Raw genomic sequence first — 12889 nt, 5'->3', positions numbered from 1 at the left:
AATCAGTGTTGGTTCTTTCATCCAGACAACTGGCCCAGAGGTGTCTACTTTCCCAACAAGAACAGAGTTTAACTTTCAGAAATGAGTAGCTTTTTTGGCCTGATGTCCAGAAAACATCACCACTCCCAGCTCTCTGGCTGCCATTGGGCATGAGGGTAGTTTATTGATACCTAAATGGTCAAATTATCACCTGTGGTTGTTTCATTTTTAAATAGCAGTCTGGGGGGATAATAGTGAAGCTGAGGAAAACATGAGAGCTGGGAGGGGGTATGTAGCTGCCTACTGGCTTCTTGGTTTCATTTGGGTTCTAGGGATTGGTACACAGGGTTGATAAATACAAAATGTAGAAAAGGAGACAAGACTTGAAGTCATTGGAATATGGTCCCCTAGACAGATAAATTGACCTCATGTTTTCCCTGTCAATAATAAAAAATAGAAGCATGTGTGTGTGTGTGGGGGGGAATACTTCCACTCCAGTTTTTAAACTTCCCACATGTTGGTGTACATCAGTGTACTTTTTCCTCTTTTCATCAGTGCACGTGTGTTTGGGGGAATTGTGTGGAAAGCAGCCCTCTGTACATTCTTAGGTACTAACTTTTTCCCTCAGTGTAGTCACATGTTCTTCTCCTTTCAGCGTATTTTGACAACTTCTTGATATAATTTCCATTCTGTTTTCTGTCAGAAATAAGTATTTTAAGTCCTGAATTGTTTTTCTCAGGAGTGCTCTTACCCTTTTAATAAATATTATACATTTATTTCTTAACAACAGACAGTTAATTTATTTAAATATGTTTTTACTTTTATTTTATTTGTATATTACCCTACCCCGCAAGCAGGCTTAGGGCAGTCACAACAAATTGTTTCCTGTATTTATCTTAAATATGTATTCTTGTATAATTTTCTTTAAAGAGCCATAAAAGTAAACACAATGGGTGCGTTCAGATGCGCTGTTTCAGCTGGCATAAACTGTACTGGTTGGAACCGGTACAGTTTATGCCGGCTGAAACGCGATCACACTCACCTCCTGTCTGTGGATCCCATCGCTGTGTGCCCGTCCACACACAGCGGGCATCTGTGTTTTTTTTTTTAACTCAGTTTGAGCATGCGCATAGGCAGCCATCCACAGAATGGCAATCTTCGCGCATGTGCAAAAAACCCAGTCTTACATTTAAACTTTAAAGGTAAGGACTTACCTTTAAAGTTTAAAGAGCAAAGTAGCCTCCCGGAGGGCCCGGATGCCTCCAAAACGCTAAACTAAGGCCCTTTTCTTTTCTTTTTTAAACAAACGCCAGGGCAAAGCTTCGCCCAAGCGCATATTGCCGACCTTTAAAAAAAATGGCGGGCGAAAATCGGAAGCCTCAGGCTTCCGAACAGAAGTTGTTTCTCAACGGTGGAGAGTGATCAGATGGGGGGTAAAGCGATTACAACCGTTGTACTCAGGATACCACCACTTGGGGACCTAGTGGCAGAGTACAACGGTTTAAAGGGCTTTGCAACGGTTAGCGACGGAAGGCAGATGTTCTACGTGTGAATGCCGGTAAGTACACCGATTGCAACCAGCACCTATACCGTTGCAAACGCCGCGTCTGAACGCACCCATTGTATTTTATGGAGCCCAGCTCTTTACATGTTTACTCAGAGGTGAATGTCACCAAGTTCAGTTGCATTTGCTTCTGATAAAGTGTACATATGAGGACAGACTTAATTTTTTGAACAAAATTATTTCATAATCTTTTAAGGGCTGATAGAAGTTGAAATTAATAAAATAAGTTCAAATGGCAAGCAAATGGGGTATATGCTTTTTTTGATGGTGAATTTTGGGACCATTTGAAGACCAAATAAATATTGCATCATTCTCTATGCCAGTAAAGATGATTTATTGAAGGAAACCTACACAAGCTCAGAGCATGTTACTTTGCCAGCATATTATGTGTCCATCCCTTGAAGGCACAAGGGAAATCTTCTGGGCATAGCTTCAAAAGAGAACTCTTAGATATGTTTACTAAAAGGTATGCTTTTTTAAAAAAAAACAGTGAATCGGAAGGGAATGAAAGTTGATGAAAGGGGGATAGGGTGAGAGAGGAGGACTGAAATGCAAATCAGTAGTGGGGGGAGAAATGACTGAGGGTAGAACAAAGTAAAAGGCCATCTGTATGGCAAACTGAATAAAGGGCAGTGATTCATGGTAGGAAGGAGTTAAGAGGAGGCAACTAAGGAGAGAAAAACCTCCAATAGGTACTTCTTCCCTCAGTCAAGAATGACACATTAGTACAAACTGCAGAGAGATACAGACCATAAATTAAATGTATCCAGGTAAGGAACAATTTACAATTTTCAGTAGAGCTATGGCTTACTGTTTTTCTAAGGGAGAAAGTGACCAACTGGTGAGGGATATTAAGTTTCCAGGGCTCAGTCAGAAAATAGTATCTGAGAGCTCCATTTTTATATGGGTATTGCATACTTAGACACCACTTTTTACATGTCTGTTAGCTTTGCATATATGAAGGGGCTCACAAAACAAATACTTTTTTGGCATAAGCACAAATGATTGAATCTCCAGTGAGTTTTAGCTGAATTTACTTCCAAGAATCACTACAAATGAGAAGGTGCACTTAAAGACATATGCACCATTTGATTTAAATTACTAGTGTACCCTGAGCTCTTATATATTGTTTGTCCCAAGGGATGCACATGTGCAAATACTAATATTCAACAACAATATCTCACAAACTGATTTTGGCTTGGTTCAGACACAGCATGAAATCTGGTTTGTTTGTGAAACCAGGGTTTAGCTTGCATCTGACCATTCAATCATAGTTTGTCTTGCCTTTTTGTTTTAGTTGCCTTATGGGAAGGAAAACCTTGTTCTGAAAGGTACATAGCTGGGTAGTCAGGTTAGGTTGGATACTGATATGCTCTTTCGGTCCCGTTTGTCTGTGGGTATGACAAATGGGACCGAAATTGCATTTTTCAATATTAGAGACCCATCTTTTCTGAATCATCATCTGGTTCTACTCTATTTGGGGATGCTAGAGAGGGAGGAAAGTGATTTACATTTATTCCCGGGGGGGGGGAGCAAAGCACTGTCAAAGCTGGGCACTGAAGAACTGTGCTGAGTCACCTTCAGAATGGAAAGTGGCAGGTTCTTGGCGATGCAAGGACTGGCAGACTTGTTCACAGAGTGCTATCAATGCACTAAACACTAAAACTGGCTTACAAACTACATCATTGGGAGTTTACAACTATTTAGATATTTAAACCCCACTTTTCTTCTCAATGGGTTTCTCAACCCAGAGTGGCTTACAATATTGTTCTTTCCTCCTCTTCCATTTTACCCTCACAACAGCTCTGTGAGGTAGTTTAGGCTGGAGAGAGTGACTGGCCCAAGGTCATATAGCAAGCTTTCATGGTGAGAGGAAATTGGCAGCTAGGTCTCCCAATTCTTAGTCTGGCCCTCTGACCACTACACCATACTATCTCTCAACTCTAGCAGCACCTCATTTCTCAGAACTCTTGTTGTCAGGGCTGCGAAGACAATCAGCATGAAATTCTGCTTACTTTGCACAGCAGGATGGACTGACGGTTGTATTAGGAATCTGGCTGCATTTTCTGTGTACCACGGGAAGAGGTGGAAGAGACTTCTAAGTACAAGATACAACTGCAGCTTTCTACTTAGCTCTCCTGCACCACTTCTTCATCTTAATGTAATCCAGATGTGGATTGTCGAGAACAATGCTTCCTAACAAACTGACACCACTGGTTCATGCAGACTATGGTCCATTAACTATAACAAAAATTCACATCATATCTATTTAGACATTTTAACCTCTCTCATCTCCCCAGTGGATATCCAAAGCAACCAGCAAAATACAAAATGTGATTTAAATAAAAAATGGGAGAGGGTGCCAAATCCTGGGCTTTGGCTGGATCTATTGAGCTGGCTCACTCGGGGCACAGGCTACAAGCAGTGGGCTCAATAGCTCAATAGCTATTTGTATGTCAAGACATCTGAAAGCCCACGTAACCAACAGATGCAAAGTGGAAATTTGCTTCTCTGCATTTACAAAGACGGGTGTTTTCAAAAGGTAAGTAGTACAGAATCATCATGCAGAGAAGCAAAAAAATCTAAAGCTGATTTCAGTTCCTTAGGCTTCATTCCCTTTTGACAGGAATTTTATTGCTTGATATCGCAGAATTTATAAAGAAATTTATTTTAAACATAGTTGTTATATTTTTCTTCCTTTAAATCTTTTGATTTATATTGGATTCACCTGATTGCCGAAAATTAAGTTTCATCTATTCTGTTCCATATGTGTTTAAAAATCTGTTAAGTTTTGCTTTAAGAGAATCTCTATAAAATGGGAGATGAAACTGAAACTGACATTACTCTCAACTGAAGGAGTAATAAAGGGAAATAAAAATCATATGCAATAACACTGTACCTTTATCACAAATATATAAAATGACACTAAAACCGTATAAGAGCAAAAGGTAAAAATTATCCCATCACAGCACTCTGTTTTTATTTCAGAGTTTTATGGCCTTCCCATTAAGCTTTTGAAACTTGTTGTAGATTATGTACAAAGGACCATTCTGTGTAGTTTGAGGAGGTGATTGCTTTTAAATTACATTCTAAATAGGCAAACAAAATGAATACAGGCTTAATGCAGTCTTAATTCTGTCTAGCAAGCTCCAGTCTGGATAATGTTCGTTAGTTCAGACTCAGAGGGGTGTTTTGTGGTTGCAGTGAATAAATAAATGAAACTTGTGTGAGTGAGAAGGCTCAAAATGAAGTTAATTAAGAAAGTATATTTGCCATTACATATTCTGTGGGCTATGTTATTGTTTTAATATTTTTATCAACTGAAATGTGCTACACATAGAGACTAATATTCACTTTTTTTTCTTTCTCTTGTTTTTTGCCCCAATATTTACTTTGAATTCTTAAGGAAAAACTTGCATGATACCATGATATTTTTTCTTCCAGTATCATTTTTGTGTAACTCAGGTATTGGAAAATACTGAGGGTAAATTCAGACAAAAGTTTATTGAAAATACCTCAATGCTTTTGTGAATGGTCTGCTTCATGTTCGATTACAAACCTTCAAGATTTTAACAAGGCCCCCCAAGATTGATTTATATTTTGTCAATTATCATTATCTGTGATAAACAGGCATGGAACTGGAGATAAGGTTTCTGGATGTCATTTGAATGCCTAAGCTAGGATCTTCCTGCCATTCTTTATTCAGGGTGATGGTTGAGATTTTCTGATACCTAAACTTGGACAGTGATGTTGACAGGCAATATGATCCATATAACGTCAACATGACCAGGATAGTATTCACTCTTGGGAGACTGATTTCAGTAGTATCCTGATGGTTAATATACAAATGGGTCCAAAAACATTTATTCTAAGTGAAGGTTTATGTGTCAATTCTGAAAGGTAATGAATAATAATAATAATATCTATCATACAGATTTGTCTTGCTGATGCAGAAGAAAAACATTTGGCCTTGCAAAAACTGTGCTTAAAAATATCAGTCGTTTAATTTCACTGGCACTGCTACAAATCTTTTCTTTCAAGAGCAACTGAAATGTTTGTTTGATGCTTTCTTCTGGAAACACATTACACAAATGTGCTATCTCTTTAATTGTACTAATTACAAAGTGCTCTCTTAATTTGCCTAAAAAGTACCAGTTAAAGATCTCTGTACATTCATAGATAGATGTTCAATCTCAATTGAAAGATTAATGTTTGCCACGCTTGAGGCTAATTTGTTATTTCAGCAGTAATGAAGTAACTCAAAGCTCTTTGTGGTTCCTTCAGGCCACTATCCACAAACATTTACTGCCCAACATTGCTCTGAAGTATAATGGGACAACTGTAATATGTATAGCAGCCTTTGTTAATTACAAATCACTTGGAAACCCACTGGACTATACCTTTTAGTTCATTCATTTCAGTGGGAAGAAGACTCTATGCAAACTGAATGAGAGATATCGAACCAAATGAAACTTATTCAGATTTTTGAACCCAATCTGACCAGACCAGTTGTGGCTGTTTCCTGACAACCCCTTTCTTTATTTTCAGTCTCCATTTCCCTATGCTATCTTTTCAATTCTCATTCTTTCAGAGGAAGCATAGAGATTCCAGGGGAAAGAGTGGCTCAGTGGATACTTGCCTGACAGGCACACCAGCCAATCCAAATATTTATCCAAATATGGGCACCTGCAAGCTTAAATTATTTAGAAAAGATAAATGCTTCCTGGACATCCAAACATGGATCAAGAATTCTAAATGCATCCATTTTACAGCTATCCATCCAATTGTATTACAGTAGAAATCTGACACTTGGGGAGGGGAAAACATTCCTAGGCTGCGGTCACACGTAACAGAAGCCACACAAGTGAGACGGAAAACAGCCGGAGTTTCCGGGCGCGATCTCACCAGCACATCTGGGAAGCGTAGCACTCCCGTGGCTCAACCGAGGCTTCCAGCCGAAACTGCGTGGCAAAAAACTAGTACCTTGGAGGTACTAGTTTCCGGAAACTGCGGGGCAAGGGCGGGCGTCTGATCGCGTTTCCGGAGGCATCCGGCGCCCGCCCATGTCCCCTTGCAAATAAGGCGTTTTTTTTTTTTGTCCAAGTCTCTGTGGATGCGCATGCGCACCCAACGGAGCATGCGCATTTGTCATGTACACAAAAATAAAAAACAGTTTGCCGCGGCGCGCGCTTCTTCGTTGCGTGCCGGCTTGTCCTGTGATCGACACCTCTCCCTTGCCATGGAACCTCCACGGTACCTCCACAGGAGGTCTGATCGCGTAACTGCGCAGTAGTTTGCCCCAGGGCAAACAGCCACGCTTCTCCTCTGCAGTTTCCTGCCCGTGTGACCGGGGCCTTAGTTTAGCTTTAAAGAACCAAGAAGACCGGGAGTTGGTCTGCTGCTGTGCTCTCAATCATTTTGCTCAGAAAGAGCAAATTAAAGATTGGGAGATAATTGGTCACATTATTTATCTGAAGACTTAGTGACTGATTTATCATGGACATCATGGGCCCATTAATGTAGTCCTGACATAATTTTAGTACCCAAGATCCAGTGCATGATCGTTCACAGAACCCAGTATCCTCTCATAGAATCATAGAGTTGGAAGGGACCTCCAGAGTCATCTAGTCCAACCCCTGCACAATGCAGGAAATTCACAACTACCTCCCACACCCCAGTTACCCCTGCTTCATGCCCAGAAAATGGCAAAAAAAACCAAAACCCTCCAGGATCCCTGGCCAAACCAGCCTGGAGAATATTGCTTCCTGACCCCATATTGGTGATCCGTATTTCCCCAGGCATGTAAAAAAGGGCCACAAGAAGTAAGCACTGGTGCAACCCTCCCTCTCATGATCTGCCCAGGCTCACAGAATCAGCACTGCTGTCAGATGGCCATCTAGCCTCTGTTTGAAAACCTCCAAAGAGAGCCTACCAACTCCCGAGGAAGCCGCACTGAGAAACTGCTCTGTCAGGAAGTTCTTCCTAATGTTTAGCCAAAAACTCTTGATTTAATTTCAATGCATTGGTTGTGGTCCATTAGCTCTCAACATTCCTTTCAACCATGACACCAAGGGAGGGGGTGCTAATTCTGAAATAGAAATGCTTTCAGAGACATAATCCTCCCATGTGTTTTGAGATGGTACGGTCCCCTAAGAGGACTTTAAGGCCCTTCTCCTCTGAATACTGGAGTCAGCTTTTAGTGTCAAGAGACTGAAACAATAATGCATAAGGTCAAGTTGTTTCAGAATAGAAGCAATGGGAGAATAAAGACTGACAAATACGCAATGACATAAGCTTTCATGAGCCGGAGTCTGTTATGTCAGATGCATGCATGCCTGAAGGGGACTCTGCCACAAGACTCTTATGTTATTTTGACAGCAGTAGATTAATGCACATGCCCCTCTTGAATCTCTAATGGAAATGACCCATATTTTATGACTGGAGACTCCACAAATACTCCTTACAGTTTTGCAGAGCCATACGATATATGTCTGTAATACTTTTCTCCTAAACTCAACTGCTTGGAAGCAATTTCCATTGAAATTAAGGGCCTTATTGTCAAATAAATGTTTTCAGGAATGGTGTCAGATAAGCTGTTAATTCATTAAATGACAATGTTTACAAAATAACAAATAGCCAACAGAAAACTTAGTTCTAGTGTATTATTTCTGCAAGAGTGTATTGTCTGAAGGCCAAACTAGATATGATAATGGCAACTGCATTTATTAGGCACAGGTCTGCAGAGGTGGTGGATCCAGGTATTAACATCAAAAGGGACTGTGATGAGGGAGATTAAGGCTGTGGTCACATGACAAGCTTACCGCGATTTGTTCCTGCTGTATATTTGATCGGGGGTATTGTTTGCGGGTTGGGATGATCACACATCCCTCCCTGAACCACTTGCATTGCACGACAAGGCTCCAGGCACCATCCAGATAGCTGCGCTGGCCAAGCAGCAGAACGACGTAATTTTTTTTTAAAAAAATTACTTGTGCATGAGCATATGTGCATGGCCAAATCACCACACCCACTTGGACACGCTGTACTTCCTTGTTTTTGCAGTGTTTTTTCCCCAAACAGTGAACAAAATGAACCACCAAGTTACAGCTGAGCACTGGCGTCTATATATGTGCACTTGAACATTCATGCATTGAATATATTCAGCACAGGATTGATCATGCACACAAAGGTGAAAACTGGAAAAAACCTTCAGCACAAGAAGGATGTTCAGATGACCTAATCGCATTCATAGTGAGAAATGGCTGTCCAGATTGGTGAAATTGTGGATTCACAGCACAAATATTTGGAAAGTACTTGATTTTCCTAGTGTCGGAAAAATCACTATGAAACTGGGAGGATTGCAGGGGTGAATCCACTTCGATACAGGAGACAAATGCAGCTGTTTGATCAGCCCTTGTAAATGCAATTGGAAACAGTGGTGAAACCCAATCAAAATGACGGTGTGACCACAGCCTATTTTTCTTCCCTGCCATCTACTCCTCTTTCCCCCCTAGCCTGCCTCCCACAATTGGAAGTGATCATCCAGCCTAGGACAAAAGTGCTTGGGCCAACAGGTTGTGTGCAGCCATAGGTTTGCCAGGTCCCCTTTGGCCACTGGCTGGGGATGTGGGGGGTAGTGTTGCCAGATCCAAGTTAGGAAACTCCTGGAGATTTGGGGATGGAGCCTAGGGAGGACTGGGACCTCAATGGGGTACAATGCCACAGAGTCCACCTTCCCTCTAGGGGAAATGATCTCTGTAGTCTGGAGATGAGCTGTAATTCAAGGGGATCCCCAGGTCCCACCTGGATGCTGGGAAGCCTATGTGCAGGTCAGCTGGGAAGGTTTCAGCTGTCCTCACTCACACATCCCTTTTTAGGTCAGAAAATCTAATTGGCCCCAGGAGTTATCTAAGAGGCTGCCTTCTCCCAACAATATTATGTTAATTCGGAAGGTTGCTAGAATAATATTTGTAGAGTGATCAAATACTGTCAAATAGGCAGGGTGCTTTTGAAGCCAGTATGCCATGTTCTTTTCGTTTGAAATAATTTCATGTTAAAAGCCTCTTCCGTTATGAAGCAATATTTGTCAGTCTAATTGAAATGTCATCCTGACCTTTTATTTGAAACAACTGTGTTTCCTGCCTTCGTTTGGAAATTATATTTGCTTTTGATTCAAATTAAAAACCTTAAAGCTACCAAGATGTGGAAACCCTGACTACTAATTAACATTAGATGCAACCTATCTCTTACAGAAGTAATTCAGTTGACTCTGCCAGAAGATCAGAAAGTCAGCATCACTGCAGCAACCGTAGGACAAAGTGCAGTCCTAAGTTGTGCCATTCAGGGAACCTTGAGACCTCCCATCATCTGGAAACGGAACAATGTCATTCTGAACAACTTAGATCTGGAAGACATCAATGTGAGTGATAAAAGGGCTCTCAAGCTACTTTATAGACTCATTATATAAAACCTTTACTATACAAAGTCTCACAGCAGCATCTGTCAAGCTTACAACAGCGCATCACTCGCTTTCCCTTTATGACATAGGGGTAAGCATCTTTTTTTGAACCAAAGGGTCATACTGGAATGTTTCTTGAACTGAAAGGCCACTTGTGTATGCAGATTTTGCATAATAGTGTAAAATCTAAATTACAGCCCATTGGCAGTGGGTATGCTATGTTTCTGTTGTAAACAAATGTATGAGAGATCAAGGGTTCGAAAAAGGAAGTCTTTTCACCCCAGTAGAGAAGAGGACAACTTGTGTCATTTGAGAACTTTCTCAGCAGCATTGCATTAGTTTGTTCTACTTTTGTATAGGCTACCTATTTTGAGCATAACTTCCTGGCAAATGAAGAGTTGCCAAGCTCCAGGTGGTGGCTGGAGATCTCCCCCTATTGCAGTTGATCTCCAGGCAATGAGATCAGTTCACCTGGAGAAAATGGCTGCTTTAAAAGGTGAACTCTATGGCATTATACCCCAATGAAGTCCCACCCAGCACCAAACCCTGCCCTCCTCAGACTGTACCCCCTAAATCTCAAGGTATTTCTCAACCTGGAGTTGGCAACGCTACTTTTCCCAGTTATTGTTCTCTTATTTCTTTGTTGAATGATTGAATGAATAATTCTGGTGTCATCATTGGCAGCTAATAAATAACACTTCCAGTACTCCATGATCTTACTGATCCCACTTATCAGCAAGGGCTCCAACATTTAATGTCAAGAGGGGGGAGGGTGTTCCTGGTAGGCGTATGTGGTAGATCAGGTGCCAGTGTTATCGTGTTGTTAGTTACTTTTCCCATTTCTGTAATTCCACTGAATTTTCTTACATTATGTTTGCCCTTGTGGAACATGTTCTGTCTGTTAGGAAAGGTTTCTACACCTAGCCACATTGGGTGGTATCTCTATATTGTATAGAACAGTGACTCACTTGATTTTTTATATTTATTTGCAAAAAAAAAGTGGAGGAGGGTTGGATTCACCCAGCCTTTTCACTCATTTTTCCCGCTCTGCTTACTACCATCCTCATCGCACATGGCCTTTTTTTTCATGTAGGTCCCATGATCCCCAGCATAGTCTTTCTGAATGGAAAGATCTGCTCAGTGTTCCCTGTAAGCTGTGTGCGTGAGCGGCCGCTCATTAACACAGGAAGCCCCACTCAGCAGCAACCTAGAGCCACTGAGGCTCTTGCATTGCCCATTGCCCATGTGAAGATTACAACAGTTATATTCTACTCAGGATGTAAACTGCTCCACTCAGTAGGTGGAAAAAATTAGAAGGAACATTGATTGGGACCTTTTTTCACCAGTAGAAAGCTGGTTTGAGCCAACCCACGATGCTCCTGTACTTTTTATTTATGCTGCATGACATAATTCTAAATCCCATTCTTTTTCTCTAATTTGAAGTGAACCAAAAGCTTTTAACAAGCAGTTTTTAATTTGTCAGAAGCAGATGAAACCATTTGGTGTGTTTTGTCAGAACAACTGTGTCTGAAAAGAAGTTAGGTCCCATCCCATGCATACTCAAATGAATGACAAAACTTGCAGTGCCTCTAATGGGTCTGGGTCTCATTTCCTTTGGATAGAATTTACAGTATACAAGATGCACTGTCAAGTTTAGGAGTGTGCAAACAATTTCTTTTTTTATTCCATATTGAAAAATTGGGAAGGGCATGAGTATCGTTTTAATGAAATACCAGGAGTACTGTTACAGTGCCAGAAAGTTGTTCTGGAAATATCAAAATAATATTCCTAGTAAAACAAATTATCCATTTTCCAATTCTCCCCTGAAGAATTAAAATCGGGGTTGAGAAAGCAAGAGTCCTCAGTTCATTGGCAGTGCATCAGCCTTTTAAAATATAAAGAGCCATTGTTTCCTAGGGATAGACCTGGCCTCAGAACGCCAGGTCAGCTGGTGAGTGCTGAAAAAATGGACAATAGAAGAAGAAGAGACGAAGAGATTGGATTTATACTCCGCCCTTCACTACCCAAAGGTGTCTCAGAGCAGTTTACAAATGCCTTTCCCTTCCCCTCCCCACAACAGACACCCTGTGAGGTAGGTGGGGCTGAAAGAGCTCTGACAGAAACTGCTCTTTTTTCAAGAACAGCTCTAATCAGATCTACGGCTTGCCCAAGGTCATCCAGCCAGGTGCAAGTGGAGGAGTGGGGAATCCGGTTCTCCCAGATTAGAGTCCGTGCACTTAACCACTACACCAAACTGGCTCTCTGGATTGCGGAGGCCAGATATACCATGCATTGCCCCCCCAGTCGGAATAACGAGACAGACAACAGTTTGGAAGTAAACAAGGGCCACTTTATTAACTATTTAACATAACATTGCGGCAAGGGACCATTTGGCGAGCACAGAACAGGCAAGGCAGGTGTCATTCACTTGACTAACCTCCTTGCCCTTTTCTCGGGCGGGTCACCCAGCTCCGGTCTTGAGCCATTGATCTGGCTCGTGACCGGCAGCCCAGCAAACTGGTCGCCACATAGGAGCGCCTACCCCTGAAGCCTGACAACTTGCAGAGAGGAGCATACCCTACGAGGTTCCCAGAGGAGGTGATCACCATTCCCCACCCTGGACCTGAGAATCCGAAGGCAGTTCCTGATGACCCCCTGTTCCCTAATGGGGAAATTGCCGTCAGGTGCTCCCCGGTTCCGGTTTCTTGCCCGCACCAACCTGCCAAGTGACCAACCTACTTAACTGCTGACCACCACATCCAACACTTCAATCCACTGCTCCCAGTGCAGGGTAGGCGAAAACACCCCCACCCAATCTGCCAATTCCGGGTGGAAGTGAAAAATTCCTACCCGGCCCCAGTAGGCGACCAGCAAAAGCCTGCACTAAG

The 12889-nt window shown here is 41.8% G+C and overlaps 1 protein-coding gene across 1 annotated transcript in view; it reads left to right on the top strand.

Annotated features, from left to right (window-relative positions):
- FSTL5 (follistatin-like 5) overlaps positions 1-12889 on the top strand; it is a 337288-nt gene that overhangs the window by 190026 nt on the left and 134373 nt on the right. Inside the window, exon 5 of the mRNA XM_015414569.1 lies at positions 9796-9962. Within this exon, the coding sequence (XP_015270055.1) occupies positions 9796-9962 (167 nt within the window). The remainder of the gene's footprint in view (positions 1-9795; positions 9963-12889) is intronic.

Source organism: Gekko japonicus, unplaced genomic scaffold (genome assembly GCF_001447785.1).
Source record: "Gekko japonicus isolate JY-2015 unplaced genomic scaffold, Gekko_japonicus_V1.1 scaffold579, whole genome shotgun sequence".
Taxonomy (NCBI): domain Eukaryota; kingdom Metazoa; phylum Chordata; class Lepidosauria; order Squamata; family Gekkonidae; genus Gekko; species Gekko japonicus.
This window is presented reverse-complemented; position numbering and strand designations above follow the sequence as displayed.